The sequence below is a fragment of the Balaenoptera musculus genome, chromosome 20 (assembly GCF_009873245.2).
Source record: "Balaenoptera musculus isolate JJ_BM4_2016_0621 chromosome 20, mBalMus1.pri.v3, whole genome shotgun sequence".
Lineage (NCBI taxonomy): Eukaryota > Metazoa > Chordata > Mammalia > Artiodactyla > Balaenopteridae > Balaenoptera > Balaenoptera musculus.
Window position 1 is genome coordinate 34,168,017 of NC_045804.1, and position 26,789 is coordinate 34,194,805.

General features: G+C 37.1%; 1 protein-coding gene and 1 non-coding gene across 2 annotated transcripts in view; one reads left to right on the forward strand and one right to left on the reverse strand.

Moving 5' to 3' along the window:
* Positions 1-278: 278 nt before the first annotated feature.
* HSF5 (heat shock transcription factor 5) overlaps positions 279-26,789 on the reverse strand; it is a 50,178-nt gene continuing 23,667 nt past the window's right edge. Inside the window, exon 6 of the mRNA XM_036837728.1 lies at positions 279-349. Within this exon, the coding sequence (XP_036693623.1) occupies positions 279-349 (71 nt within the window). The remainder of the gene's footprint in view (positions 350-26,789) is intronic.
* On the forward strand, positions 1,376-1,503 carry LOC118887593. The gene has a single exon (XR_005018073.1). It is a non-coding gene; the product is annotated as a U6atac minor spliceosomal RNA (small nuclear RNA).

A 26,789-nucleotide genomic window follows, 5' to 3' on the forward strand; every position in this document is an offset into this window, starting at 1 on the left:
AACAGAAGACCAGGAACTTTCATTCGAAAGGGATCTGGGCAGCAAAAAAAAAAAAAAAGGCTTCTAGATGTTTGGTAGTGTGTCAAGGTAAACAATCTGAACTGAACAGCTGTAGTAAATACCAAATTCCCAATTCTCAATTAACAAAATTCTCAATTAACAAAACAAAAATACTTTTTTTCCTTAAAGAACTGAAAGGGCCCCAACAGTGTGTCATGTGCAAGGCTAGTCTGCCTCCAGCTACAGCCAGTGCACAATGTCACGTTTGTCATCCATTCTCACTCTTTTAATTCTTCCTCCTGTGGAAAGTGCTCCTGCTTGCAGGCCACATCCACCAGCAGATGAAGATCTAGAAAGAAAAAAGATTTGTTTACTCACTCTTAGCTTCTCGAACTGGAGAGTTTGATAGACAAGTCTTTAGACAAGAAGAACAAGTTGCTATGTTTCACCTGTAGAATGGGCTCTAAAATCACATTATCTCATCAGATTCTCAATTTGGGGGGCATTCCCGTACCTCTAAAGCACACAGATGCAGCCCAGTTGTTAACCCAAAGAGACTAACAAAGTTTAAAGTTTCTCTCCTTTTAGTGATGTGGATAAGCCTCTTTTCAACTGACTTTTATTATAAGTGAAAAATTAAGGAAAAGTGTCAAAAAGATCAAAGTGAAATAAACACACACAAATGAAAATTCATTTCTTCGATGCTATAAAAATAGATAGGTGGGTTTTGGGAATATGAAAAAGTAATGCCTTCAGAAATACAATGTTAAAGTAAGTAATCACTACCTTTCCAACGTTGATTGCCTCCAAAAAATTTCCACTTATTGACTAACACAGCTGATCCTCTTATAAAAATGTCTACCTGAATTGTCTGTAAAAAATAAAGTATACGGGGCTTCGCTGGTGGCGCAGTGATTGAGAGTCTGCCTGCCAATGTGGGGGACACGGGTTCGAGCCCTGGTCCCGGAGGATCCCACATGCCGCGGAGCAGCTGGGCCCGTGAGCCACAATTACTGAGCCTGAGCGTCTGGAGCCTGTGCTCCGCAACAGGAGAGGCCGCGATGGTGAGAGGCCCGTGCACTGCGATGAAGAGTGGCCCCCACTTGCCACAACTGGAGAAAGCCCTTGCACAGAAACGAAGACCCAACACAGCCATAAATAAACAAATAAATAAAATTTAAAAGAGATAAGCAAAACATTCTCTCTATAAATTTGATCTTTAAAAAAATAAAATAAAATAAAGTATACCCTTCAAGGAGGTCAAGAAACAAAGAGTGGTCATTAAGAATGGAAAGAAGTAAAAAAGTGAGCTCTCAGCTCAGGCACTAGGTTCTTTAACATAAAAAGCTAAGACCATGTACAGAAATAGAGTTAAGTGTTGTATGAAAGGAGAGAGAAGGTTAGCACTCCCCTTGACAAGGATGGAAAAGGCCTTCAGGCCTGACAACATGCATATGGTTAAGGCATTGCCACCTACTTCATGGCATCTAACCACCGTTTTTAGCAACCGAAGTGTCCATCGACAGACGAATGGGTAAAGAAGATGTGGCACATATATACAACGGACTATTACTCAGCCATAAAAAGAAACGAAATTGAGTTATTTGTAGTGAGGTGGATGGACTTAGAGTCTGTCATACAGAGTGAAGTAAGTCAGAAAGAGAAAAACAAATACCGTATGCTAACACATATATATGGAATCTAAAAAAAAAAAAGTGGTCATGAAGAACCTAGGGGCAAGATGGGAATAAAGACACAGACCTACTAGAGAATGGACTTGAGGATATGGGGAGGGGGAAGGGTAAGCTGGGACAAAGTGAGAGAGTGGCATGGACATATATACATTATCAAATGTAAAATAGATAGCTAGTGGGAAGCAGCTGCATAGCACAGGGAGATCAGCTCGGTGCTTTGTGACCACCTAGAGGGGTGGGATAGGGAGGGTGGGAGGGAGGGAGACGTAAGAGGGAAGAGATATGGGGATATATGTATATGTATAACTGATTCACTTTGTTATAAAGCAGATACTGACACACCATTGTAAAGCAGTTATACTCCAATAAAGATGTTAAAAAAAAAAAGATGTGGTACATATATACAATGGAATATTACTCAGCCATAAAAAGAAACGAAATTGAGTTATTTGTAGTGAGGTGGATGGACCTAGAGTCTGTCATACAGAGTGAAGTAAGTCAGAAAGAGAAAAACAAACACCGTATGCTAACCCATATATATGGAATCTAAAACAAAAAACAAAAAAAAATGGTTCTGAAGAACCTAGGGGCAGGACAGGAATAAAGACCCAGATGTAGAGAATGGACTTGAGGACACAGGGAGGGGGAAAGGTAAGCTGGGACAAAGTGAGAGAGTGGCACTGACATATATACACTACCACATGTAAAATAGATAGCTAGTGGGAAGCAGCTGCATAGCACAGGGAGATCAGCTCGGTGCTTTGTGACCACCTAGAGGGGTGGGATAGGGAGGTTGGGAGGGGAGGAGATATGGGGATATAGGTATATGTATACCTGATTCACTTTGTTATAAAGCAGAAACTAACACACCATTGTAAAGCAATTATACTCCAATAAAGATGTTAAAAAAAAAAAAAGAAATAGAGTTAAATGGCCTATCTGAATAACATAGGCAGAAATGAAGGAATCCTAATGTGGCTTCTAGATTCAGTCTAATTAGTTTACAATTTCTAGAGCAACATGACCAGGGAGCCTTTTTCAGGTTGATTTTTAGGCTTACAATTTTGTCCTAGTAGCATTTTGGAGTTAAACTAAATTATACAGAATGAGTCCTTTATTTCCTACTAGACATAGAGACTTTTGTTACTATATTTGTAGAACACAGCCTCTGTAGGATTGATCAACAGCCTGGGCAAGACAGCTGATACAATAAAATAATTCTACTACCATCTATGAGTAAATCTAGAGGGCATTTGGAACAATATCTACTTTTTGCCATATTTTGTGAAAGGAAGACCAATCACTAGGAGAAGGTACTAGCTCATCTGGTGAACAACACTACAACCTATCCATAAAGAACAAGCAATTTCAGAATTCCCTGGCAGTCCAGTGGTTAGGGCTCCAAGCTTCCACTGCAGGGGGAAGGGGTCAGTCCCTGGTTGGGGAACTAAGATCCTGCATGCTGTGCTGTGAGGCCAAAAAAATTTAAAAAAAAAAAAGAACAAGCGATCTATCCAGATAAGCATCTTGTAGAGGGAGAACAGACATCAGTTTATCACTTAAAACTGGCTTCTTGTACATCCATGATCATGGCAGCATTATTTACAATAGCCAAAAAGTGAAAGCAATCCAAGTATCCATCGATGGATGAATGGAAAAACAAAATGGTAGCTACATATAAGGGAATATTATTTAGCGTTAAAAAGGAAGGAAATTCTGACAAATGCTACAACATGAATGAGCCTTGAAGATATCACGCTAATTGAAATAAGTTAGTCACAAAAGGATAAATACTGTATGATTCTACTCATTCATATGAGGTAGCTAGGGTTATCAAATTCATAGAGACAGAAAGTAGAATGGTGGTTGCCAGGGGCTGCAGGGAAGGATGGAATGGATATGGAGTTTCATTTTGGGAAGATGAGAAAAGTTCTGGAGATGGATGGTGGTGATGGTAGTACATAATGTGAATGTACTTAATGCCACTGAATTGTACACTTAAAAACGGTTAAAAAGGTAAATTTTATGTTATGTATATTTTACCACAAAAATGGCTTCTTTACAGTCTAAAGAACAGTGACAATGATTACAGTAATATCATAATTTATATAACATCTTTTTTTCAAGTAACTAAAATGCATTATTAGAAGGTCATCTAATTAATCCTGAGGAGTGAAGAGATGACTGAAAGAACCTCTACACTATATGACTAATAAGCAAAGCCAATGGTTTCTAAATCTTGCTGCACATTGGAATCACCTGGGGAGCTTTAAAAAAATACTGAGATCGAGGGCTTCTACCCACATACATTCTGATTTAATTGGTATAGAGTACAACCTAGGCATCAGGATTTTTAAAAGCTGACCAAAGGATACAGAATGAGTAATACCTAATTATGATCTTTCTCTAAACACTTCAACTCCATATCAGAATAAGAAGGAGAGGCCATATGGTGATAGAAAATACTAAAATAAGAATTTGGAATATGAATAGACCCAACTGCAACCCTACTTTGAAAGCAGAGTAGGAATTCTTGATAATGACAAAGGTAAAGACTATAAAGCAACTACAGATCTCTTATGGGGAGGCAGACTGAAGAACAACAACAACAAATCCTCTTTTTTTCAGTGAACAAATGTCATTTATTTAATTGAGACTTTATTGTATTGATAGATTCAAATAATGGACAACAGCACATCACAAATAGGCATGTTTAAAGAAACAATAGTCTGTATGGCTCTATAATAGTCTCAGAATGAGTTATGTAGTGTGAGCAACAAACCCTCTTAGCCTTAATGATTGGGCTTTAAAAAAGCATTTGTTGGTACTTCCCTGGTGGTCCAGTGGTTAAGACTCTGCACTCCCAATGCAAGGGGCCCGGGTTCAATCCCTGCTCAGGGAGCTAGACCCCGCAGGCTGCAACAAAGATCCTGTGTGCCACAACTAAGAACCAGTGCAGCCAAATAAATAAACATGTTTTTAAAAAAAGCATTTGGCACACAGCTTCTAATAACAAGCATCTAAACACAATAATTTTATTAAAGTGAGCTTTCTTCATTAACAAAGCTGCCAATCAAGGAATTCAAGTATAGAAACCAATAAAAATGCAAAAAGACAGACTAGCCTGATGTTACTAGAGGTTTATAGGACTTCATTCAGAAGAGAACCATGATCCACCAGAGGGCAGACAGCAGAAGCAAGAAGAACTACAATCCTGCAGCCTGTGGAATGAAAGCCACAACCACAGAAAGATAGACAAAATGAAAAAGCAGAAGACTACATCCCAGATGAAGGAACAAGATAAAATCCCAGAAAAACAACTAAATGAAGTGGAGATAGGCAACTTTCCAGAAAAAGAATTCAGAATAATGATAGTGAAGATGACCCAGGACCTCGGAAAAAGAATGGAAGCAAAGATGGAGAAGATGCAAGAAATGTTTAACAAAGACCTAGAAGAATTAAAGAACAAACACCTAGAAGAATTAAAGAACAAACAAACAGAGATGAACTATACAATAACTGAAATGAAAAATACACTAGAAGGAATCAATAGCAGAATAACTGAGGCAGAAGAACGGTTAAGTGACCTGGAAGACAGAATGGTGGAAATCACTGCTGCAGAACAGAATAAAGAAAAAAGAATGAAAAGAAATGAAGACAGCCTAAGAGACCTCAGGGACAACATTAAACGCACCAACATTCACATTATAGGGGTCCCAGAAGGAGAAGAGAGAGAGAAAGGACACAAGAAAGTATTTGAAGAGATTATAGTTGAAAACTTCCCTAACATGGGAAAGGAAAGAGCCTCCCAAGTCCAGGAAGTGCAGACAGTCCCAGGCAGGATAAACCCAAGGAGAAACACACCGAGACACACAGTAATCAAACAGACAAAAATTAAAGACAAAGAAAAATTATTAGAAGCAACAAGGGAAAAATGACAAATAATATACAAAGGAATCTCCACAAGGTTAACAGCTGATTTCTCAGCAGAAACTCTGCAAGCCAGAAGGGAGTGGCATGATACATTTTAAGTGATGAAAGGGAAGAACCTACAACCAAGAATACTCTACCCCGCAAGGATCTAATTCAGATTCAACGGAGAAATCAAAAGCTTTACAAACAAGCAAAAGCTAAGAGAATTCAGCACCACCAAACCAGCTCTACAACAAATGCTAAAGGAACTCCTCTAAGTGAGAAACACAAGAGAAGAAAAGGACCTACAAAAACAAACCCGTAACAATTAAGAAAATGGTAATAGGAACATACATATCAATAATTACCTTAAACGTGAATGGATTAAATGCTCCAACCAAAAGACACAGGCTCGCTGAATGGATACAAAAACAAGACCCATACATATGCTGTCTACAAGAGACCCACTTCAGACCTAGGGACGCATACAGACTGAAAGTGAGGGGATGGAAAAAGATATTCCATGCAAATGGAAGTCAAAAGAAAGCTGGAGTAGCAATACTCATAACAGATAAAACAGACTTTAAAATAATGTTACAAGAGACAAGGAAGGATACTACATAATGATCAAGGGATCAATCCAAGAAGAAGATATAACAATTTTAAATATATATGCACGCAACATAGGAGCACCTCAATACATAAGGCAAATGCACCCAACATAGGAGCACCTCAATACATAAGGTAAATGCTAACATCTATAAAAGAGGAAATCGACAGTAACACAATAATAGCGAGGGACTTTAACACCCCACTTACAACAATGGACAGATCAGCCAGACAGAAAATTAATAAGGAAACACAAGCTTTAAATGACACAATAGACCAGATAGATTTAATTGATATTTATAGGACATTCCATCCAAAAACAGCAGATTACACTTTCTTCTCAAGTGCTCACGGAACATTCTCCAGGATAGATCACATCTTGGGTCACAAAACAAGCCACAGCAAATTTAAGAAAATTGAAATTGTATCAAGCACCTTTTCTGACCACAATGCTATGAGATTAGAAATAAATTACAGGAAAAAAACGTAAAAAACACAAACACATGGAGGCTAAACAATACACTACTAAATAACCAAGAGATCACTGAAGAAATCAAAGAGGAAATCAAAAAATACCTAGAGACAAATGACAATGAAAACACGATGATCCAAAACGTATGGGATGCAGCAAAAGCAGTTCTAAGAGGGAAGTTTATAGCAATACAATCCTACCTCAAGAAACAAGAAAAATCTCAAACAATCTAACCTTACACCTAAAGGAACTAGAGAAAGAACAAACAAAACCTGAAGTTAGGAGAAGGAAAGAAATCATAAAGATCAGAGCAGAAATAAATGAAATAGAAACAAAGAAAACAATAGCAAAGATCAGTAAAACTGAAAGCTGGTTCTTTGAGAAGATAAACAAAATTGATAAACCATTAGCCAGACTCATCAAGAAAAAGAGGGAGAGGACTCAAATCAATAAAATTAGAAATGAAAAAGGAGAAGTTACAACAGACACCGCAGAAATACAAAGCATCATAAGAGACTACTACAAGCAACTCTATGCCAATAAAATGGACAACCTGGAAGAAATGAACAAATTCTTAGAAAGGTATAACCTTCCAAGACTGAACCAGGAAGAAATAGAAAATATGAACAGACCAATCACAAGTAATGAAATTGGAACTGTGATTAAAAATCTTCCAACAAACAAAAGTCCAGGACCAGATGGCTTCACAGGTGAATTCTACCAAACATTTAGAGAAGAGCTAACAACCATCCTTCTCAAACTCTTCCAAAAAACTGCAGAGGAAGGAACACTCCCAAACTCATTCTATGAGGTCACCATCACCCTGATACCAAAACCAGACAAAGATACTACAAAAAAAGAAAATTACAGACCAATATCACTGATGAATATAGATGCAAAATCCTCAACAAAATACTAGCAAACAGAATCCAACAACACATTAATAGGATCATATACCATGATCAACTGGGATTTATCCCAAGGATGTAAGGATTCTACAGTATATGCAAATCAATCAATGTGATACACCATATTAACAAATTGAAGGATAAAAACCATATGATCATCTCAATAGATGCAGAAAGAGCTTTTGACAAAATTCAACACCCATTTATGATAAAAACTCTCCAGAAAGTAGGCATAGAGGAACCTCCCTCAACATAATAAAGGCCATATACGACAAACCCACAGCAAACATCATTCTCAATGATGAAAGACTGAAAGCATTTCCTCTAAGATAAGGAAAAAGACAAGGATGACCACTCTCACCACTATTATTCAACATAGTTTTGGAAGTCTTAGCCATGGCAATCAGAGAAGAAAAAGAAATAAAAGGAATACAAATTGGAAAAGAAGAAGTAAAACTGTCACTGTTTGCAGATGACATGATACTATACATAGAGAATCCTAAAGATGCTACCAGAAAACTACTAGAGCTATTCAATGAATTTGGTAAAGCTGCAAGATACAAAATTAATGCACAGAAATCTCTTGCATTCCTATACACTAACAATGAATGATCAAAAGAAGAAACTAAGGAAACAGTCCCATTCACCACTGCAACAAAAAGAATAAAATACCTAGGAATAAACCTACCTAAGGAGACAAAAGACCTGTACTCAGAAAACTGTAAGACACTGATGAAAGAAATCAAAGATGACACAAACAGATGGAGAGATATACCATGTTCTTGGATTGGAAGAATCAACATTGTAAAAATGACTATACTACCCAAAGCAATCTACAGATTCAGTGCAATCCCTATCAAACTACCAATGGCATTTTTCACAGAACCAGAACAAAAAATTTCACAATTTGTACAGAGACACAAAAGACCCCAAATAGCCAAAGCAATATTGAGGGAAAAACACGGAGTTGGAGGAATCAGACTCCCTGACTTCAGACTATACTACAAAGCTACAGTAATCAAGACAATATGGTACTGGCACAAAAACAGAAATATAGATCAATGGAACAGGATAGAAAGCCCAGAGATAAACCCACGCACCTGTGGTCAACTAATCTATGACAAAGGAGTCAAGGATATACAATGGAGAAAAGACAGTCTCTTCAATAAGTGGTGCTGGGAAAACTGGACAGCTACATGTAAAAGAATGAAATTAGAACACTCCCTAACACCATACACAAAAATAAACTCAAAATGGATTCGAGACCTAAAGGTAAGACTGAACACTATATAACTCTTAGAGGAAAACATAGGAAGAACACTCTCTGACATAAACCCCAGCAAGATCTTTTTTGACCCACCTCCTAGAGTAATGGATATAAAAACAAAAATAAACAAATGGGACCTAATGAAACTTAAAAGCTTTTGCACAGCAAAGGAAACTATAAACAAAACAAAAAGACAAGTCTCAGAATGGGAGAAAATATTTGCAAACGAAGCAACAGACAAAGGATTAATCTCCAAAATATATAAAGAGCTCATGCAGCTCAATATCAAAAAAACAAACAACCCAATCCAAAAATGGGCAGAAGACCTAAATAGACATTTCTCCAAAGAAGACATACATATGGCCAAGAAGCACATGAAAAGCTGCTCAACGTCACTAATTATTAGAGAAATGCAAATCAAACCTACAATGAGGTATCACCTCACACCAGTTAGAATGGGCATCATCAGAAAATCTACAAACAACAAATGCTGGAGAGGGTGTGGAGAAAAGGGAACCCTCTTGCATTGTTGGTGGGAATGTAAATTGATACAGCCACTATGGAGAACAGTGTGGCGGTTCCTTAAAAACCTAAAAATAGAATTACCATATGACCCAGCAATCCCACTACTGGGCATATACCCAGAGAACACCATAACTCAAAAAGACACATGCACCCCAATGTTCATTGCAGCACTATTTACAATAGCCAGGTCATGGAAGCAACCTAAATGTCCATCGACCGATGAATGGATAAAGCAGATGTGATACATATTCACAATGGAATATTGCTCAGCCATAAAAAGGAATGAAACTGGGTCATTTGTAGAGACGTGGAGGGATCTAGAGACTGTCATACAGAGTGAAGTCAGAAAGAGAAAAACAAATATTGTATATTAACGCATATATGTGGAGTCTAGAAAAATGGTACAGATGAACTGGTTTGCTAGGCAGAAACAAGAGACACAGATGTAAAGAACAAATGTATGGACACCAAGGGGGGGAAGTGGAGGGGGGTAGAATTAGGAGATTGGGGTTGACATAGATACACTAATATGTATAAAATAGATAGCTAATAAGAAGCTGCTGTATAGCACAGGGAACTCCACTTTGCTGTACAGTAGAAACTAACACAACATTGTAAAACAACTACACCCCAATAAAAAAATAAAATAAAATACATAGAGAGAGAAAAAAAAATTAAAAAAAGAAGAGAACCTTGTATACTCATCAGAGAAGACAAGTGTTTGAGAATCAGTGGCTGAGTTGATTTGAGAGCTGAAAGGCCTACAGGGACAGAAGCATTGCATCTACTCATTTGGGATTTTTTTTTTTTTTTGGCCGCACCATGCAGCTTGTGGGATTTTTTTTTTTTCATCAGTTTTATACAAATCAGTGTATACATGTCAATCCCAATTGCCTAATTCAGCACACCACCATCCCCACCCCACCGCAGTTTTACCCCCTTGGTGTCCATATGTCTGTTCTCTACATCTGTGTCTCAACTTCTGCCCTGCAAACCGGCTCATCTGTACCATTTTTCTAGGTTCCACATACATGCGTTAATATACGATATTTGTTTTTCTCTTTCTGACTTACTTCACTCTGTATGACAGTCTCTAGATCCCTCCACGTCTCAACAAATGACTCAATTTCGTTCCTTTTTATGGCTGAGTAATATTCCATTGTATATATGTACCACATCTTCTTTATCCATTCATCCGTTGATGGGCATTTAGGTTGCTTCCATGACCTGGCTATTGTAAATAGTGCTGCAATGAACATTGGGGTGCATGCGTCTTTTTGAATTATGGTTTTCTCTGGGTATATGCCCAGTAGTGGGATTGCTGGGTCATAAGGTAATTCTATTTTTAGTTCTTTAAGGAACCTCCATAATGTTCTCCATAGTGGCTATATCAATTTACATTCCCACCAACAGTGCAAGAGCGTTCCCTTTTCTCCACACCCTCTCCAGCATTTGTTGTTTGTAGATTTTCTGATGATGCCCATTCTAACTGGTGTGAGGTGATACCTCATTGTAGTTTTGATTTGCATTTCTCTAATAATTAGTGATGTTGAGCATCTTTTCATGTGCTTCTTGGTCATCTGTATGTCTTCTTTGGAGAAATGTCTATTTAGGTCTTCTGCCCATTTTTGGATTGGGGTGTTTGTTTCTTTAATATTGAGCTGCATGAGCTGTTTATATATTTTGGAGATTAATCCTTTGTCCGTTGAATCATTTGCAAATATTTTCTCCCATTCTGAGGGTTGTCTTTTTGTCTTGTTTATGGTTTCCTTTGCTGTGCAAAAGCTTTGAAGTTTCATTAGGTCCCATTTGCTTATTTTTGTTTTTATTTCCATTACTCTAGGAGGTGGATCAAAAAAGATCTTGCTGTGATTTATGTCAAAGAGTGTTCTTCCTATGTTTTCCTCTAAGAGTTTTATAGTGTCCGGTCTTACATTTAGGTCTCGAATCCATTTTGAGTTTATTTTTGTGTATGGTGTTAGGGAGTATTCTAATTTCATTCTTTTACATGTAGCTGTCCAGTTTTCCCAGCACCACTTATTGAAGAGACTGTCTTTTCTCCATTGTATATCTTTGCCTCCTTTGTCATAGATTAGTTGACCATAGGTGCGTGGGTTTATCTCTGGGCTTTCTATCTTGTTCCAGCTTGTGGGATTTTAGTTCCCCGCCCACGGATCGAACCCAGGCCCTTGGCAATGAGAGCTCGGAGACCTAACCACTGGATGGCCAGGAAATTCCTTGGGAATGTTAACTCCTACTAAGAGCACTCTCTAGGATTTGGAGGCTATTGCCTTAATGAAATCTCATCCATAATCCAATAGCTACAAAATGAGAAGTCCTTTCTTCAGGAATGGATTGAACTTTGTTCTTAAACATTCAGTTTCCCTTAACTATAAAGTAACCTATCAGAACATAAGAGAGTGTAGCTTGCACAATAAGACTGATATCTGGGTGTTATTAGGGTGATTAATATCTGGCTGATATTACCCTATCTCGGTTTAGGGTAATATCATTGTAGAAATTGGAGCAGCATTATTGAGTCTAATTTTCTGCACCTCTTGATGTTTTTTTATCCAAAAGGTATTTTCTTAAATCAACACATGTTCAAAAGGCCTACACATAGCATGGCAATGACTGATTAACAACCTCCTTCTAACAAAACGCACATCTATTGAAATCAGTACAATCTGGATACCTAACCAACTTGAAGTCTCCTACTTGAAAAAAAATTCAAAGAAAGCTTAAAGTGTAAGAAGATGCCCTAGGGAAGACAAATTTTCAAAATAATTCAGTTACAGAAGGGCACTGATAAGTTCTGGGATACAGGAAACCCCTGTTCAATGGGATATTGAGCAACATAATGACATTCCAACAGTTAACGGTAGAATCATAGTACTTCAGAATTTGGGGCCAAAGGAGTCTTTAGAGGTGATTTCAAGAAATTCTCTTATTTTTACCATAAATAACGTGAGAGTTGGAACTTTATTGAGGGGAGGTACTCCTAATGATAGTGACAGTTGAAATTTAAGTGATACTTTAGAAATTTTACATTTAGTTCCTATCTTTAATACTTTAAACTTGGATTTAGTATACATCAAAATAAAAAATATTTAGTCATCTACAAAAACTAAACTGAATACTAGTTCATTTTGAGTCCTCCCACAAGTATCCACTGACTCTTTTTTTTTTTTTTTTTTTTTAGTGCTGAAACCCGGGAACAAACCAGGGACCCCTCCTGACTCTTAATGGCTTCTCTGGCCATCAATGATCAGGACTGTGAAAAATTAGAAGCTAAGAATGAGTACTTTCTAATACAGGGTGCAACAGACTGAATGTTTATATCTCCTCAAAATTCATGTATTAAAACCGAACCCCCAATGTGATGGTGTTAGAAAGTGGGACTCTGGGGAGGTGATTTAGGTCCTGAGGGTGGAGCTCTTATGAATGAGATTAGTGTCCTTATAATAGAGACCCCAGAGAGCTCCTCTGTCCCTTCTGCCATTTGAGGACACAGCAAGAAGACGGCAGTCTATGAGCCAGGAAACAGGCTCTCACCAGACATTGAATCTGTTGGCACCCTGATCCTGGATTTCCCAGCCTCAAGAACTGTGAGAAAAAAAATTCTGTTATTTATAAGCCACCTAGTCTATGGTATTTTTGTCATAGCAGCAGAATGAAGTAAGACACAGAGTAGGCAAACTTTTTCTGTAAGGAGCCAGATAGCAAATACTTTAGGCTTTATGGGCCAGATGGCCTCTATTGCAACTACTCAACTCTGCTGATGCAGTATGAAACCACAGATAATACGTAAATGTATGGTATGGTCGTGTGTTCCAATTCAACTTTATTTATGGACACTGAAATTTGAATCATTTTCATGTGTCATGAAATCTTCTTCTTTTGATCCCCCCCAACCATTTAAAATGTAAAAAAATTTACTTAGCTTAGCTACATGCTTAGCTTGCAGGCCATATAAAAACAACCAGTGAGTTAGATTTGGCCCATAGGCCATAGTTTACCAACTCCTGCTCTAATAGCACACACCACAGCTTTAACCAAGAGAAACTTAACCAAAATAGGAGAATATTTCATCAAATCGAATATTATTATACAGTTGTCCAAAAAATTATCTTTTCTCCAAAGAAGATCTACAAATGTCCAACAAGCACATGAAAAGATGCTTAACATCATTAGTCATGAGGGAAATGCAATCAAACCCACAATAAGATAGATACCACTTCACACCTACTTAGGATGACTATAGTAATAATAATAAGCGGAAAATAACAAGTGCTAGGGAGGGGGGGAGTCTTGTACATTGCTGGTGGGAATGTAAAACGGTTCAGCCATTATGGAAAATAGCTTGGCAGTTCCTCAGTAGTTAAACATAGAATTACCAAATGATCCAGCAATTCCACTCCTAGGTATATCCCCAAAAGAATTGATATCAGATACTCAAATACATGTACAATGTTTATAGCAGCACTATTCACCATAGCCAAAAGGTAGAAACAGCCCAAATGCCCATCAGCAGATGAGTGGATAAAAAATTGTCATATATACATACAACGTAATACTATTTAGCCATAAGAAGGAATGAAGTTCTGATAAACATGTTACCTTGTGGATGAACTTTGAAAACATCATGCCAAGTGAAATAAACCAGATACAAAAGGTCACACATTGCATGATTTCATTTATACAAAATATCCAGAATAGGTAAATCCATAGAGACGGAACACAGATTGGTGGTTGCCAAGGGCTTGGGGGAGGACAGAACGAACAGCAACTGCTTAATGAATATGGGGTTTTCTTTTGGAGTGATGCAAATGTTTTGGAACTAGATAGAGGTTGCACGAACATTGTGAATGTCCTAAATGCCATGGAACTTTTCACTTTAAAGTGGTTAATTTTCTGTTATGTGAATTTCCCCTAAAAATGTATACTTTCCTATCAGTTTGAAATGATGGGACAAAAAGAAGGGGAAAGTAGAAAATGGCCATAAGAAAATAAAACTCATAACCAAACATATCTCAGTTTTCAATGTCAGAGCATAGTAACGAGACATAGGATGGTTATCTTTAGTAAGACATATGCAATTCTTAGTTCCAGCAGAATAGAACTGTACAGGACACTACTTTTGTATCCCTAGTGTACCTAGCACTGTAGCAACCCCAGAGTAGTTGTTAATAAGCACTCATTAAAAGCAACCTATGGGTTGAATTTGACTCCCCAGATGTTCAAAACTTATCTTTCACTGGCTAATTAAAGATTGTTGATTGAGACAGAAAGTAAAATAGGTTTTCCAGGGTCTGGGGGGAGGAGAGGAATAGGAATTGTTTAGTGAGTACAGAGTTTCAGTTTTGCAAGATGAAAAGAGTTCTGGAGATGGATGGTGGTGATGGTAGCAGAACAATGTTGATGTACTTAATGCCACTGAACTATACACTTAAAAATGGTTAAGATGGTAAACTTTATGTTATGTGTATTTTACTACAATTTTTTTTAAGATTGCTTTTTTCCAAGGATCTTTTTAAAAAAGTATATTAGTAAGATAACAGTGTATAAACATTGAGTGCCACAGGTAATACTCCAGGTGCTGGAGATACAGCAATGAACAAAACAAAATCCTTGCCCTCATGGATCTAACCTTCTAGAGGGGGAGAAAAATAATAAATATAAAATGTCAAGTAGTGATGAACATTATAGAAGAAAACCAAGGAAAAAAGAATAGGGACTGAAGGAGGGCAGGACATGGAGAATAGGGTGCTATTACAGACAGTAGGATCAGGAAGGTTCCTATAATGAGCTGGCATTTGAGTAGAGAACTGAATGAAATGAAGGAGCAAGCCATGTGAATACCTGGGTGAAGAACATTTCGGGCAGAAGGAACAGCAAGTGTGAAGGCAGGACCATGCTTGGTGCGTTCAAACAATAGTGAAGACGCTGCTATGGCTGGAATAGATGAAAGAGATAGAAGGTGGTAGGAGATAAAGTCAGAGCGGTTGCCAGGAGCCAAATCATAGTAACGATTTTTAGATTTTATTCTAAATGTGATGGAAAACCACTGGAAAAATTTAAACAGGGAAATAATTTTAAAGTATCACTCTGATTGCTGTGTGGAGAAAAAACTGTAGGGGCACACAGTGGAAGCAGAAAGATCTAGGCAAGAGATGTAGTGGCTTGGACCATGGTGATAGCATGTAAAGGTGATAAGAAATGGTCAGATTCTGGATCTACACTGAGATAGAGCTGACAGAATTTGCTGATGGGTTGGATGTGGGATGTGAGAGAAGAGAGTCAAGGAAGATTCTAAGACTTTTGGTTGACTAGAGGTGACTAGAAGTATTATTTCCTGAAATAAGTAAAACTGGGGAAAGGGTGGCATTATAATGTATTTGGGACACTACTGGACATCCAAACAAAGAAGTGGCAAGGGAAAAAAGGTATGCACATCTGGAGTTCAGAGAAGACAGAGGCTTAGATATAAATTTAGGAGTCATCACTATGAAGCAATGAGACTTGTTGATATAACCTAGGAATTGAATAGAGAGAGAAGGAAAGGGGTCCAAGAATTGCGCTCTGGGACTCATCAATATTTAGAAGTCAGGGAAGATAAAGAAGATTCAGTAAAAGAAACTACGGAGTGGCCAGTGAGGTTGAAGGAAAACCAGGAAAGGGTGATGTTCCAGAAGCCAAGTGAAGAAAGTATTTCAGGAAGGTTGAGGTAGTCTGTTCAAATGCTGCTGAGGTACAGTCAAGGGGGACTGAGAATGGACCACTGGATTTGGCAACATGGCGGTAATTGGAAACCTTGACAAGAGCAGTTTCAGCTGAGTAGCCAGAATGAAAACCTGATTGGAAAACCTGGTTGAGATAAGGATAGGCTTTCAAAGAGCTTTTCTCTAAGAGGGAGAGAAAAAAGGAGGAGTAGCTGGATGAAAATATGAATGAAGGGAAGGTGAGAGGAATTTCTTTTAACATAGAACCTATGATGGCATGTTTGTATGCTGATGGGAATTATCTAACATAAAAGGTCAGATGTAATTATTGAAGAGTAAGGGGGGATAACTGTTCAGGGCTAAGTCTGTGAGCACACAAAAGGGGACTGTGTACACATATGGGAGGACTGGCTTTCTTCCATTATAATAGGAAGAAAGGCAGAGTGTAGAGTTACACAAGCGGTAGACTGATAAATTTGTTGGTGGAAAGATATGAAAGTTCTCTTCTAGCTGCTTCTATTTTCTCAGTAAGAAACAAGGTCATAGCTGAGAATGAAAAGAGAGGAGTTGTGTTGGAAGTTGGAGCAGAGAGAAGATATGATAAAGTGGCTTTGGAAAATGGGGAGTGTACTGACTAGGGAAATATTATAGAACTGCTGGCAACACTAAGAGCCCACATGAATTTAAAGTGAGACCAGTCATTTGAAAAGCATTTGACAGTAATAAACATCAAAATAGTACATATTATGAAAATAATAATTTTGCTAAAATTCTGTTGCTACCATGTACTTACTATGTGCCAGGCACCATACTAAGCCAGTTACATGTTTTATATAAACATATGTTTTATTATTATCTTCATTTTACAGATGAAGAAACTGAGGCTCAGTGAAGTTAAGTAAGTAGCAGAATCCAGATTTTAATTTAGTTTTTTCTAATACCAGAAGCTTTCTTCCTATTGACTGTGCTGTACAGCCTCTAATAGATAGTATATAAATTTTATACTGGTTAAAATATAACCAGTATATATTTTATATATATTTATATTTATAAAATATAAATTTTGATTAAAATCTTTTAATGCCACAGGACCTTATATGTAGCCATGTTTTCATAGACCAACTGTTTGTTAGGCTAAGTTCTATCAAGGAAGAATAATTTGCAACTTCATGAATTGTACTTCTCCTTACACTTTCATTACAAAAGCTAACTTTTTAGCAAACAGGTTCTAGTTTAAGCATAAGTTATTTGCTCCCTGCCCCTAATAAAATGAAAATGTGATTTGATGTCATAATAATGCCAACATTTCACAACTCCTCTGTTTCACAGCAGGAAGCCAAGGTCAATTAAGACTCACCTGTCAACACCACTGACCAAAGGATTAGGCTTAATTAGCAAAAAAAAAAAAAAAAAAGGAAGAGTTAAAAAAGATAATTAATGTGCTAACTACTTTATCAGTTACACTTACAACCATAAGAGAGGAAATTATTTTAACAGCAGGCACCAGAGTTCCTCTTGGGGAGGTAACTGTCTGTTGAGGAAAATATCTTGACAGGTTGTTTTGGTTGGGCAAGATGAGGTCCCAAGGCCTCATTAGGAAACAGAAGAGATTCCTAACCTTCTCTGCCTAAGACACAAAATACAGGGCCTGGTTAAAGAACATGAAAAAAAAAAAAAAGATATCAGAGAAGAGAAGGTATGGTTCTAGTACAAGGAAAGAGGACAACATGACAGGAGGCCACACTGACTACTGACAAGGAAAGGTGAGAAAGCGGTAAACTGACTGAAGGCCTTTTAAAAAGAACAATAGCTAACATTCCATTTTAAATTATTTGCAATATTTTAAATGCAAACACTTTCTACCTCACCAAATCTTCAGAAAAGTGTGCTACACATACAAATACCTAATGTAAATGCTCAGGGGAGGGGAGAAATCAAAGTAAGGGGGCTGAGCTCTGCATCTGGTCTGGCAAGGAGCAGACAGAACACCTACAGGAGGTGAGAAATGGATGAATCTAGAATTAAGCAAAAGCAGAAACTCCAAAATAAAAGCCACTGTAAGCCCTAGAAATTCTCAGAAATCTTAGAAAAGCATTTTTGGTGTGAGATAAGGTTAGCTTGAGTCAATCATATCTAAATCTCAAAAGTAGGTTAGTATCTGGGATATAAATTTTTTTTCAAAACATTAAATTGCTCATTCCTATTATTTTGAGGCTTTTATATTCATACTATGGAAACTCTTTACAGTATTTAAACTATTTTAAAATTTTTTTCTATTTTAAAAATCTAGAAAAATACAAAAAGGGAGATTTCCCCATAATCCCACCATTGTGTACACTCATACACAAATTTACAAGTAAAAAAAATACCTCTCTACACCTCCAATTCTACTTTCCCGGAGGTGACCACTGTTATATGTATCAGTTTTATTTACTTCCAGACTTTTTCTATAATTTTACAGTATATATATATTTTTTGTTCTAGAAAGGGGGTTGTACTACACAGTATGCTGCAACTTGCTTCATTCACTTAACATATTACGAACACTTTCTATCTTTCCAAGTAACAACATATCAAGCTACTTTATTTTGTTAAATGGTTGCACAGTGTTTCATTACATGAATTTATCATAGTTTGTCTAATACTCCACTGTCAGGCGTTTATGCTTTTTTCCAAATGTTTGCTATTATAAATAACACACTACACTGAACTCTGTAGGAGAGATTCCTGGGAATGGGATTTCTGAGTCAAAGCACAGAAGCATTTTAGTTATTTACAGATCATGCCAAATTGCCCTCCAAATGGCTCTACAAATTTACATTCCAATTACAGTGTATAGAAGGTTCCTTTTTCGCTACGCCTTTATCAACCTGGATATTACCAGTAATTTAAGTTTTGTCAGATTGGCCAAAAAAAATTTTTTTTGGTTGATTTATAACTTGCATTTCTCTGATTACTGATTTATCTGAGTGGTTCAACATCTTTCTATACACTTATTGGTCATGTGTATTTCTTCAGTTGAACTACACATTATTTTATTTCTTTTTCTTGGATTGCTTTATTTCTTAATGATTTGTAGAAGCTTTTATGTATTATGAATACAATGCTTTATATTTTGTGCTGTAAATATTTTCTCTTAGTCCATGTAACAGAGACTGCTAGTTGTCTCCTAATATTTATTCTTCTTTTAAATCATTGTATTGCTTACACAGGCAAATGGACACAGCTACAGACCACATTTCCCAGTTCCCCTGCAGCCTGTTCCCGTGACTAAGTTCTAGTCAAACTGATGTGAGCATAAGCAATGATCATGCTCATAAAAGGAAGGGATATTTATAGCATCCTGCTGGCTGACATGAGGACAGAGTGGTGGGCCATCTTTAACCATGTGACACCTGAGGGCTAGCAGAGAAAAGCGAAGCTGCCACATCAGCTCTGGACTGTGTCATGAGGAAAAAATAAACTTCTAAATTGTTTAAGACACTGGTTTTTTTGTTTTGTTTTTTACAGTAGCCTAACTTATATGTGGACTAATATGGAATTTGGAATCTATAAGTGAGGTGCTGCTGTAATTCAAATTAAAGTATGTTGTACTGGTTTAGCAGTCAGACAACAGGTGGTTAAGACACATCAGGCTAGAACATTGGCGATCTTTGAAATCTATGTCAAAACATTTGGTAAAATCATTGCCTGTGATACCCTGGAAAGCAGACCACATGCCAAGAGAGCATGTAACCATACGAGGAAAGGCTGACAAAATTCACAATGTGTTGGCTGTTTTCTTGACACATTCAGCAAAGCCCTAAAATAAGAGATGAACTCAGGCTAGAGGTAGCCAGTGTGCAAGCAGAGACGGAAGGGAATATTCCTCTGTCTGTGGTTGAAAACCAACTGATTAGCTTTCAGTAATTTGGGGTGTGCATCGAAGTACTTTACTATCCCAACTTGAAACGGTAGTAAGAGGTACCTCTAAAGAGGGCCTCAAGCTTTTCTCAAGTATCTCTGATAGACTATGGCAAAGGTGAGATTAAGGGTGTTATCTTCCCAATCAAACCCTCTTTTTCAGATGATCTCAATATAGGTGCCATTAGGTTGAGAGAAGAGGATGGGCAAAGTTTAACCTGATTTTATATATTTAACTTAATTTTTAAGAAACTGCCAAACTGTTTCCAAAAGTGGTTATGCTATTTTAAATTCCCACTAGCAGTGTATCAGAGTTCCAGTGCCCTATCAACACCTGGTATGGTCATGTTTTTTTTCCTTTTTAAAAAATTTTAGCCATTCTAATTGGTGTGCACTGATATCTCATTGCAGTTTTAACCTGACTTCTCTGATGATTAAACATCTATTCATGTGCTTACTGGCCATTTGTGTATCTTTTGTGAAATGTCTGTTTATATTATACCCCACTTTTGAACTGCACTGTAAGAGTTTTTATATTCTAGATATGTCTTTGTTTTGATATATGTGCTGTCAATATTTTCTCCTAGCCTTTGGCTTGCCTTTTCATTTTCTGAATGATATCTATCAAAGAGCAGAAGTTTTAAATTTTGATGAAATCCAATTTATCATTTTTTTCTTGATTGATCATACTTTTTGTGTTCTAAGAAATCTTTGCCCGAAGTAGCAAAGCTTGTCTCTTATTTTTTTTCAAAAAGTTTTATAGTTTTAGGTTTTATATTTAGGTCTGTGATTCATTTCAGTTAATTTTTTTTCTTTTTTGTAATTCCTTTTTTAGTTAATTTTTATGTATGATGCGAGGTATGGGTCAATTTTTTTTTTAATTTTAGAATTTCATTTATTTTTTTATACAGCAGGTTCTTATTAGTTATCCATTTTATACATATCAGTGTGTACATGTCAATCCCAATTGCCCAGTTCATCCCCCACCCCCCCTTTCCCCCCTTGGTGTCCATATGTTTGTCCTCTACATCTGTGTCTCTATTTCTGCCCTGCAAACCGGTTCATATGTACCATTTTTCTAGGTTCCACATATACGCGTTAATATATGATATTTGTTTTTCTCTTTCTGACTTACTTCACTCAGTATGACAGTCTCTAGATCCATCCACGTCTCTGCAAATGACCCAATTTTGTTCCTTTTTATGGTTGAGTAATAGTCCACTGTATATATTTACACATCTTCTTTATCCATTCGTCTGTGGGTGGGCATTTAGGTTGCTTCCATGACCTGGCTATTGTAAATAGTGCTGCAATGAACATTGGGGTGCATGCGTCTTTTTGAATTATGGTTTTCTATGGGTATATGCCCAGTAGTGGGATTGCTGGGTCATATGGTAATTCTATTTTTAGTTTTTTAAGGAACCTCCATACTGTTCTCCATAGTGGCTATATCAATTTACATTCCCACCAACAATGCAAGAGGGTTCCCTTTTCTTCACACCCTCACCAGCATTTGTTGTTTGTAGATTTTCTGATGATGCCCATTCTAACTGGTGTGAGGTGATAACTCATTGTAGTTTTGATTTGCATTTCTCTAATAATTAGTGATGTTGAGCAGCTTTTCATGTGCTTCTTGGCCATCTGTATGTCTTCTTTGGAGAAATGTCTATTTAGGTCTTCTGCCCATTTTCTGATTGGGTTGTTTGTTTTTTTAATATCGAGCTGCATGAGCTGTTTATATATTTTGGAGATTAATCCTTTGTCCACTGATTTGTTTGCAAATATTTTCTCCCATTCTGAGGGCTGTCTTTTCGTCTTGTTTGTAGTTTCCTTTGTTTTGCAAAAGTTTTTAAGTTTCATTAGGTCCCATTTGTTTATTTTTGTTTTTATATCCATTACTCTAGGAGGTGGATCAAAAAAAGATCTTGCTGGGATTTATGTCAGAGAGTGTTCTTCCTATGTTCTCCTCTAAGAGTTTTATAGTGTCCGGTCTTACATTTAGGTCTCTAATCCATTTTGAGTTTATTTTTGTGTATGGTGTTAGGGAGTGTTCTAATTTCATTCTTTTACATGTAGCTGTTCAGTTTTCCCAGCACCACTTATTGAAGAGACTGTCTTTTCTCCATTGTATATTCTTGACTCTTTTGTCATAGATTAGTTGACCACAGGTATGTGGGTTTATCTCTGGGTTTTCTATCCTGTTCCATTGATCTATATTTCTGTTTTTGTGCCAGTACCAGATTGTCTTGATTACTGTAGCTCTGTAGTATAGTCTGATGTCAGGGAGTCTGATTCCTCCAGCTCCGTTTTTTTCCCTCAAGACTGCTTTGGCTATTTCGGGTCTTTTGTGTCTCCATACAAATTTTAAGATTTTTTGTTCTAGTTCTGTAAAAATGCCATTGGTAGTTTGATAGGGATTGCATTGGATCTGTAGATTGCTTTGGGTAATATAGTCATTTTCACAATGTTGATTCTTCCAATCCAAGAACATGGTATATCTCTCCATCTGTTGGTATCATCTTTAATTGCTTTCAGCAGGGTCTTATAGTTTTCTGCATACAGGTCTTTTATCTCTCTAGGTAGGTTTATTCCTAGGTACTTTATTCATTTTGTTGCAATGGTAAATGGGAGTGTTTCCTTAATTTCTCTTTCAGATTTTTCATCATTAGTGTATACGAATGCAAGAGATTTCTGTGCATTAATTTTGTATCCTGCAACTTTACCAAATTCACTGATTAGCTCTAGTAGTTTTCTGGTGGCATTGTTAGGATTCTCTATGTATAGTATCATGTCATCTGCAAACAGTGACAGTTTTACTTCTTCTTTTCCAATTTGTATTCCTTTTATTTCTTTTTCTTCTCTGATTGCCATGGCTAGGACTTCCAAAACTATGTTGAATAATAGGGGCGAGAGTGGACCTCCTTGTCTTGTTCCTGAACTTAGAGGAAACGCTTTCAGTTTTTCACCATTGAGAATGATGTTTGCTGTGGGTTTGTCGTATATGGCCTTTATTATGTTGAGGTAGGTTCCCTCTGTGCCCACTTTCTGGAGAGTTTTTATCATAAATGGGTGTCGAATTTTGTCAAAAGATCATCATTTCTTTTCATTCTTTTTTCTTTATTCTGTTCTGTGGCAGTGAATTCCACCATTCTGTCTCCCAGGTCACTTATCTGTTCTTCTGCCTCAGTTATTCTGCTATTGATTCCTTCTATTGTATTTTTCATTTCAGTTATTGTATTGTTCATCTCCATTTGTTTGTTCTTTAATTCTTCTAGGTCTTTGTTAAACATTTCTTGCATCTTCTCGATCTTTACCTCCATTCTTCTTCCGAGGTCCTGGATCATCTTCACTATCATTATTCTGAATTCTTTTTCTGGAAGGTTGCCTATCTCCACTTCATTTAGTTGTTCTTCTGGGGTTTTATCTTGTTCCTTCATCTGGCACATAGGCCTCTGTCTTTTCATCTTGTCTATCTTTCTGTGAATGTGGTTTTTGTTCCACAGGCTGCAGGACTGTAGTTCTTCTTGCTTGTGCTGTCTGCCCTCTGGTGGATGAGGCTATCTAAGAGGCTTGTGCAAGTTTCCTGATGGGAGGGACTGGTGGTGGGCAGAGCTCAGTAAAACTTTAATCTGCTTGTCTGCTGATGGGTGGGGCTGGGTTCCCTCCCTGTTGGTTGTTTGGCCTGAGGCGACCCAACACTGGAGCCTACCTGGCTCTTTGGTGGGGCTAATGGCGGACTCCGGTAGGGCTCATGCCAAGGAGTACTTCCCAGAACTTCTGCTGTCAGTGTCCTTGTCCTCACGTTGAGCCACAGCCACCCCCTGCCTCTGCAGGAGACCCTCCAACACTAGCAGGTAGGTCTGGTTCAGTCTCCTATGGCGGTCACTGCTCCTTCCCCTGGGTCCTGATGCACATACTACTTTGTGTGTGCCCTCCAAGAATGGAGTCTCTGTTTCCCCCAGTCCTGTCAAAGTCCTGCAATCAAATCCCTCTAGCCTTCAAAGTCTGATTCTCTAGGAATTCCTCCTCCCGTTGCCAGACCCCCAGGTTGGGAAGCCTGAGGTGGGGCTCAGAACCTTCACTCCAGTGGGTGGACTTCTGTGGTATAAGTGTTCTCCAGTCTGTGAGTCACCCACCCAGCAGTTATGGGATTTGATTTCATTGTGATTGCGCCCCTCCTACCGTCTCACTGTGGCTTCTCCTTTGTCTTTGGATGTGGGGTATCTTTTTTGGTGAGTTCCAGCATCTTCCTGTCGATGACTGTTCAGCAGTTAGTTGTGATTCTAGTGCTCTTGCAAGGGGGAGTGAGCGCATGTCCTTCTACTCCGCCATCTTGCTCCTTCGGGCCGAGGTATGGCTCAATGTTAATTTTTGTTGAAAACACTTTCCTTTCCCCATTGCACCTGTTGAAAATCAATTGACCACATATGTGCGGATCTATTTCTGGACTCTCTATTTTGTTTCATTCATCTATAGGTCCCTCTTTTCACCAATACCAAACTATTTTGATTATTTTAGCTTTATGGTAAGTCTTGAAATCTGGTAAAGTCTCCTCCAATTTTTTATTTTTAAAAATTGCTTTGGTTAATCTCTGTCCTTTGCATTTTCTTTTAAATTTTAGAATCAGCTTGTCATTAAAGAAAAAAAAAAGTCTACTAGAATTTTGATTAGGATTGCATTGAATTTATACATCAACTTGGGGAGAACTGTCACTGTAACAATATTGGGTATTCTTATCCATGAACATGGCACATCTTTCCATTTATTTGTCTTCTTTAATTTCTTTCAGCAAAATTTGTAGTTTTCAGTGTACAGGCCTTAGACATCTTTTGTTCAACTTATTCCTAGGTATCTTATGATTTTGGGCCTACCATAAATGTTTGACTTTTTTTTAAATTTCATTTTCCAATTGTGTGCTTTCCAATCTTTACGCCTTTTACTTCTTTTTCTTGCCTATTGCAATGGCTAGGTCCACCAGTACAATACTGAATACAAGTGGTAAAGTGGGCATCCTTGCCTTGCTCCCAATCTCTGGAGTAAACAGTTTAGTTTTTCACTATTAATCATGATCCTCACTATACATATTTTATAGATACTCTTTATCAGTTTGAGAAATGTTCTACTATTCTTACTTTGCTGAGAGTTTTTATTACGAATAAGTGCTGAAGTTTGTCAAGTGCTCTCCTTGAATCTATGGAAATCATCATAGAGTTTTTTCTCCTTTACTCTGTTAATATGGTGAATAATATTAGCATTTGAAATTCAATCAAGGCTTGCATTCTTGAGACAAACTCTACTTGGTTCGTCTATCATCCTTTTTACATATTGTTGCATTCAATGTACTTATATTTTGTTAATTATTTTTGCATCTATATTCATGAGGATTATTAGTCTGTAGTTTTCTTTCTTCTTTTGAGGAAAATGTTTGATAACCCACTTCTTTAATCTATATAGGGCTATTCATTGGTTCTTCTTGTGTGAATTTTGACAAGGTGTATTTTTTAAGCACTGTGGCTATTCCATTTACATGGTTGTGTTCATTAACATAAGACTGTTCATAGTATTCTCTTACTACCCTTTTACTATTCACAGATTCTGAGGTGTTAATCTCTTTTCATTCTTGGTAGTTATGATTTGTGTTCTCTTTTTCCTGATCAGTGTAGCTAGGAGTTTGTCAATTTTGTTGATCTTTTCAAAAAGCCAGTTTTATATTTGTTAGTCTTCTCAATTGTCTGTTTTCCGTATCACTGATTTCTATTTTTATTTTTATATTTACTTTGGGTTTACTTTCCTCTTCTTTTTCTAGTTTCGTATGGTAAAACCTCAGGTCATTGATTTTAGATCTTACTTCTTTTCTAATATTAGCATTTAAAGCTACACATTTCATTCTAACACTGCTTTAGCTGCATCCCACAAACTGTGATGTTGTATTTTCATTGTCAAAATATTTTCTAATTTTCCTTGTGATTTTGTCTTTGATTCACAAATTATTTAGAAGTATGTCACTTTATTTCCAGATATTTGAGGTTCTCCTAATTACTCTGTTACTGATTTCTAATTTAATCCTGTTATATTCAGAGAGTACACTTTGTATGACTTCAGTTCTTTTAAATGTATTAAGACTTGTTTTATGGCCCAATGAATGACCTATCCTGGTAAATGTACTATATGCACTTGAGAACAATGTATATTCTGCAGTTGTTGGATGCTCAGTGTACTATAAATGCCAATTAGATCAAGGTGTTTATGTTGTTCAGATCTTCTATGTCGTTACTGATATTTTGTCTAGTTATTTTATCAATTGCTTAGACAGAAGTGTTAAAATATCCTAGTACATTGAGGAATTGTGTTTCCCCCTTTAATTTTTGTCAGTTTTTGCTTCATGTATTTTGAAGCTCTATTACTACAAAAAACACATTTACAGTTGGTACACCTCCCTGATGAATTGTTCATCATTATGAAGTGGCCCTCTTTATAACACTCTTTGTCTTAAAGTCTATTTTTTCTGATATTTAAAAATAACCATACCAGCCTTCTCATTCTTCCTGTTTGCATGTTGTATCTTTTTCTATCTACTTACTTTCAACCTACATGTCTCCTGTAGCCAGCCTATAGTAGGAGTTTGCCCTTTTATCTACTCTAGCAATCTCTGTCTTTGAGATTTTAAGACCATTTACATATAATAGTTGTATTGGCTAAATTTGGGTCAACCATTTTTTGTTTTCTCTTTGTCTTCCTTATTTTTAATTCCTTGCTTCCTCCTTTCCTGCCTTTTTT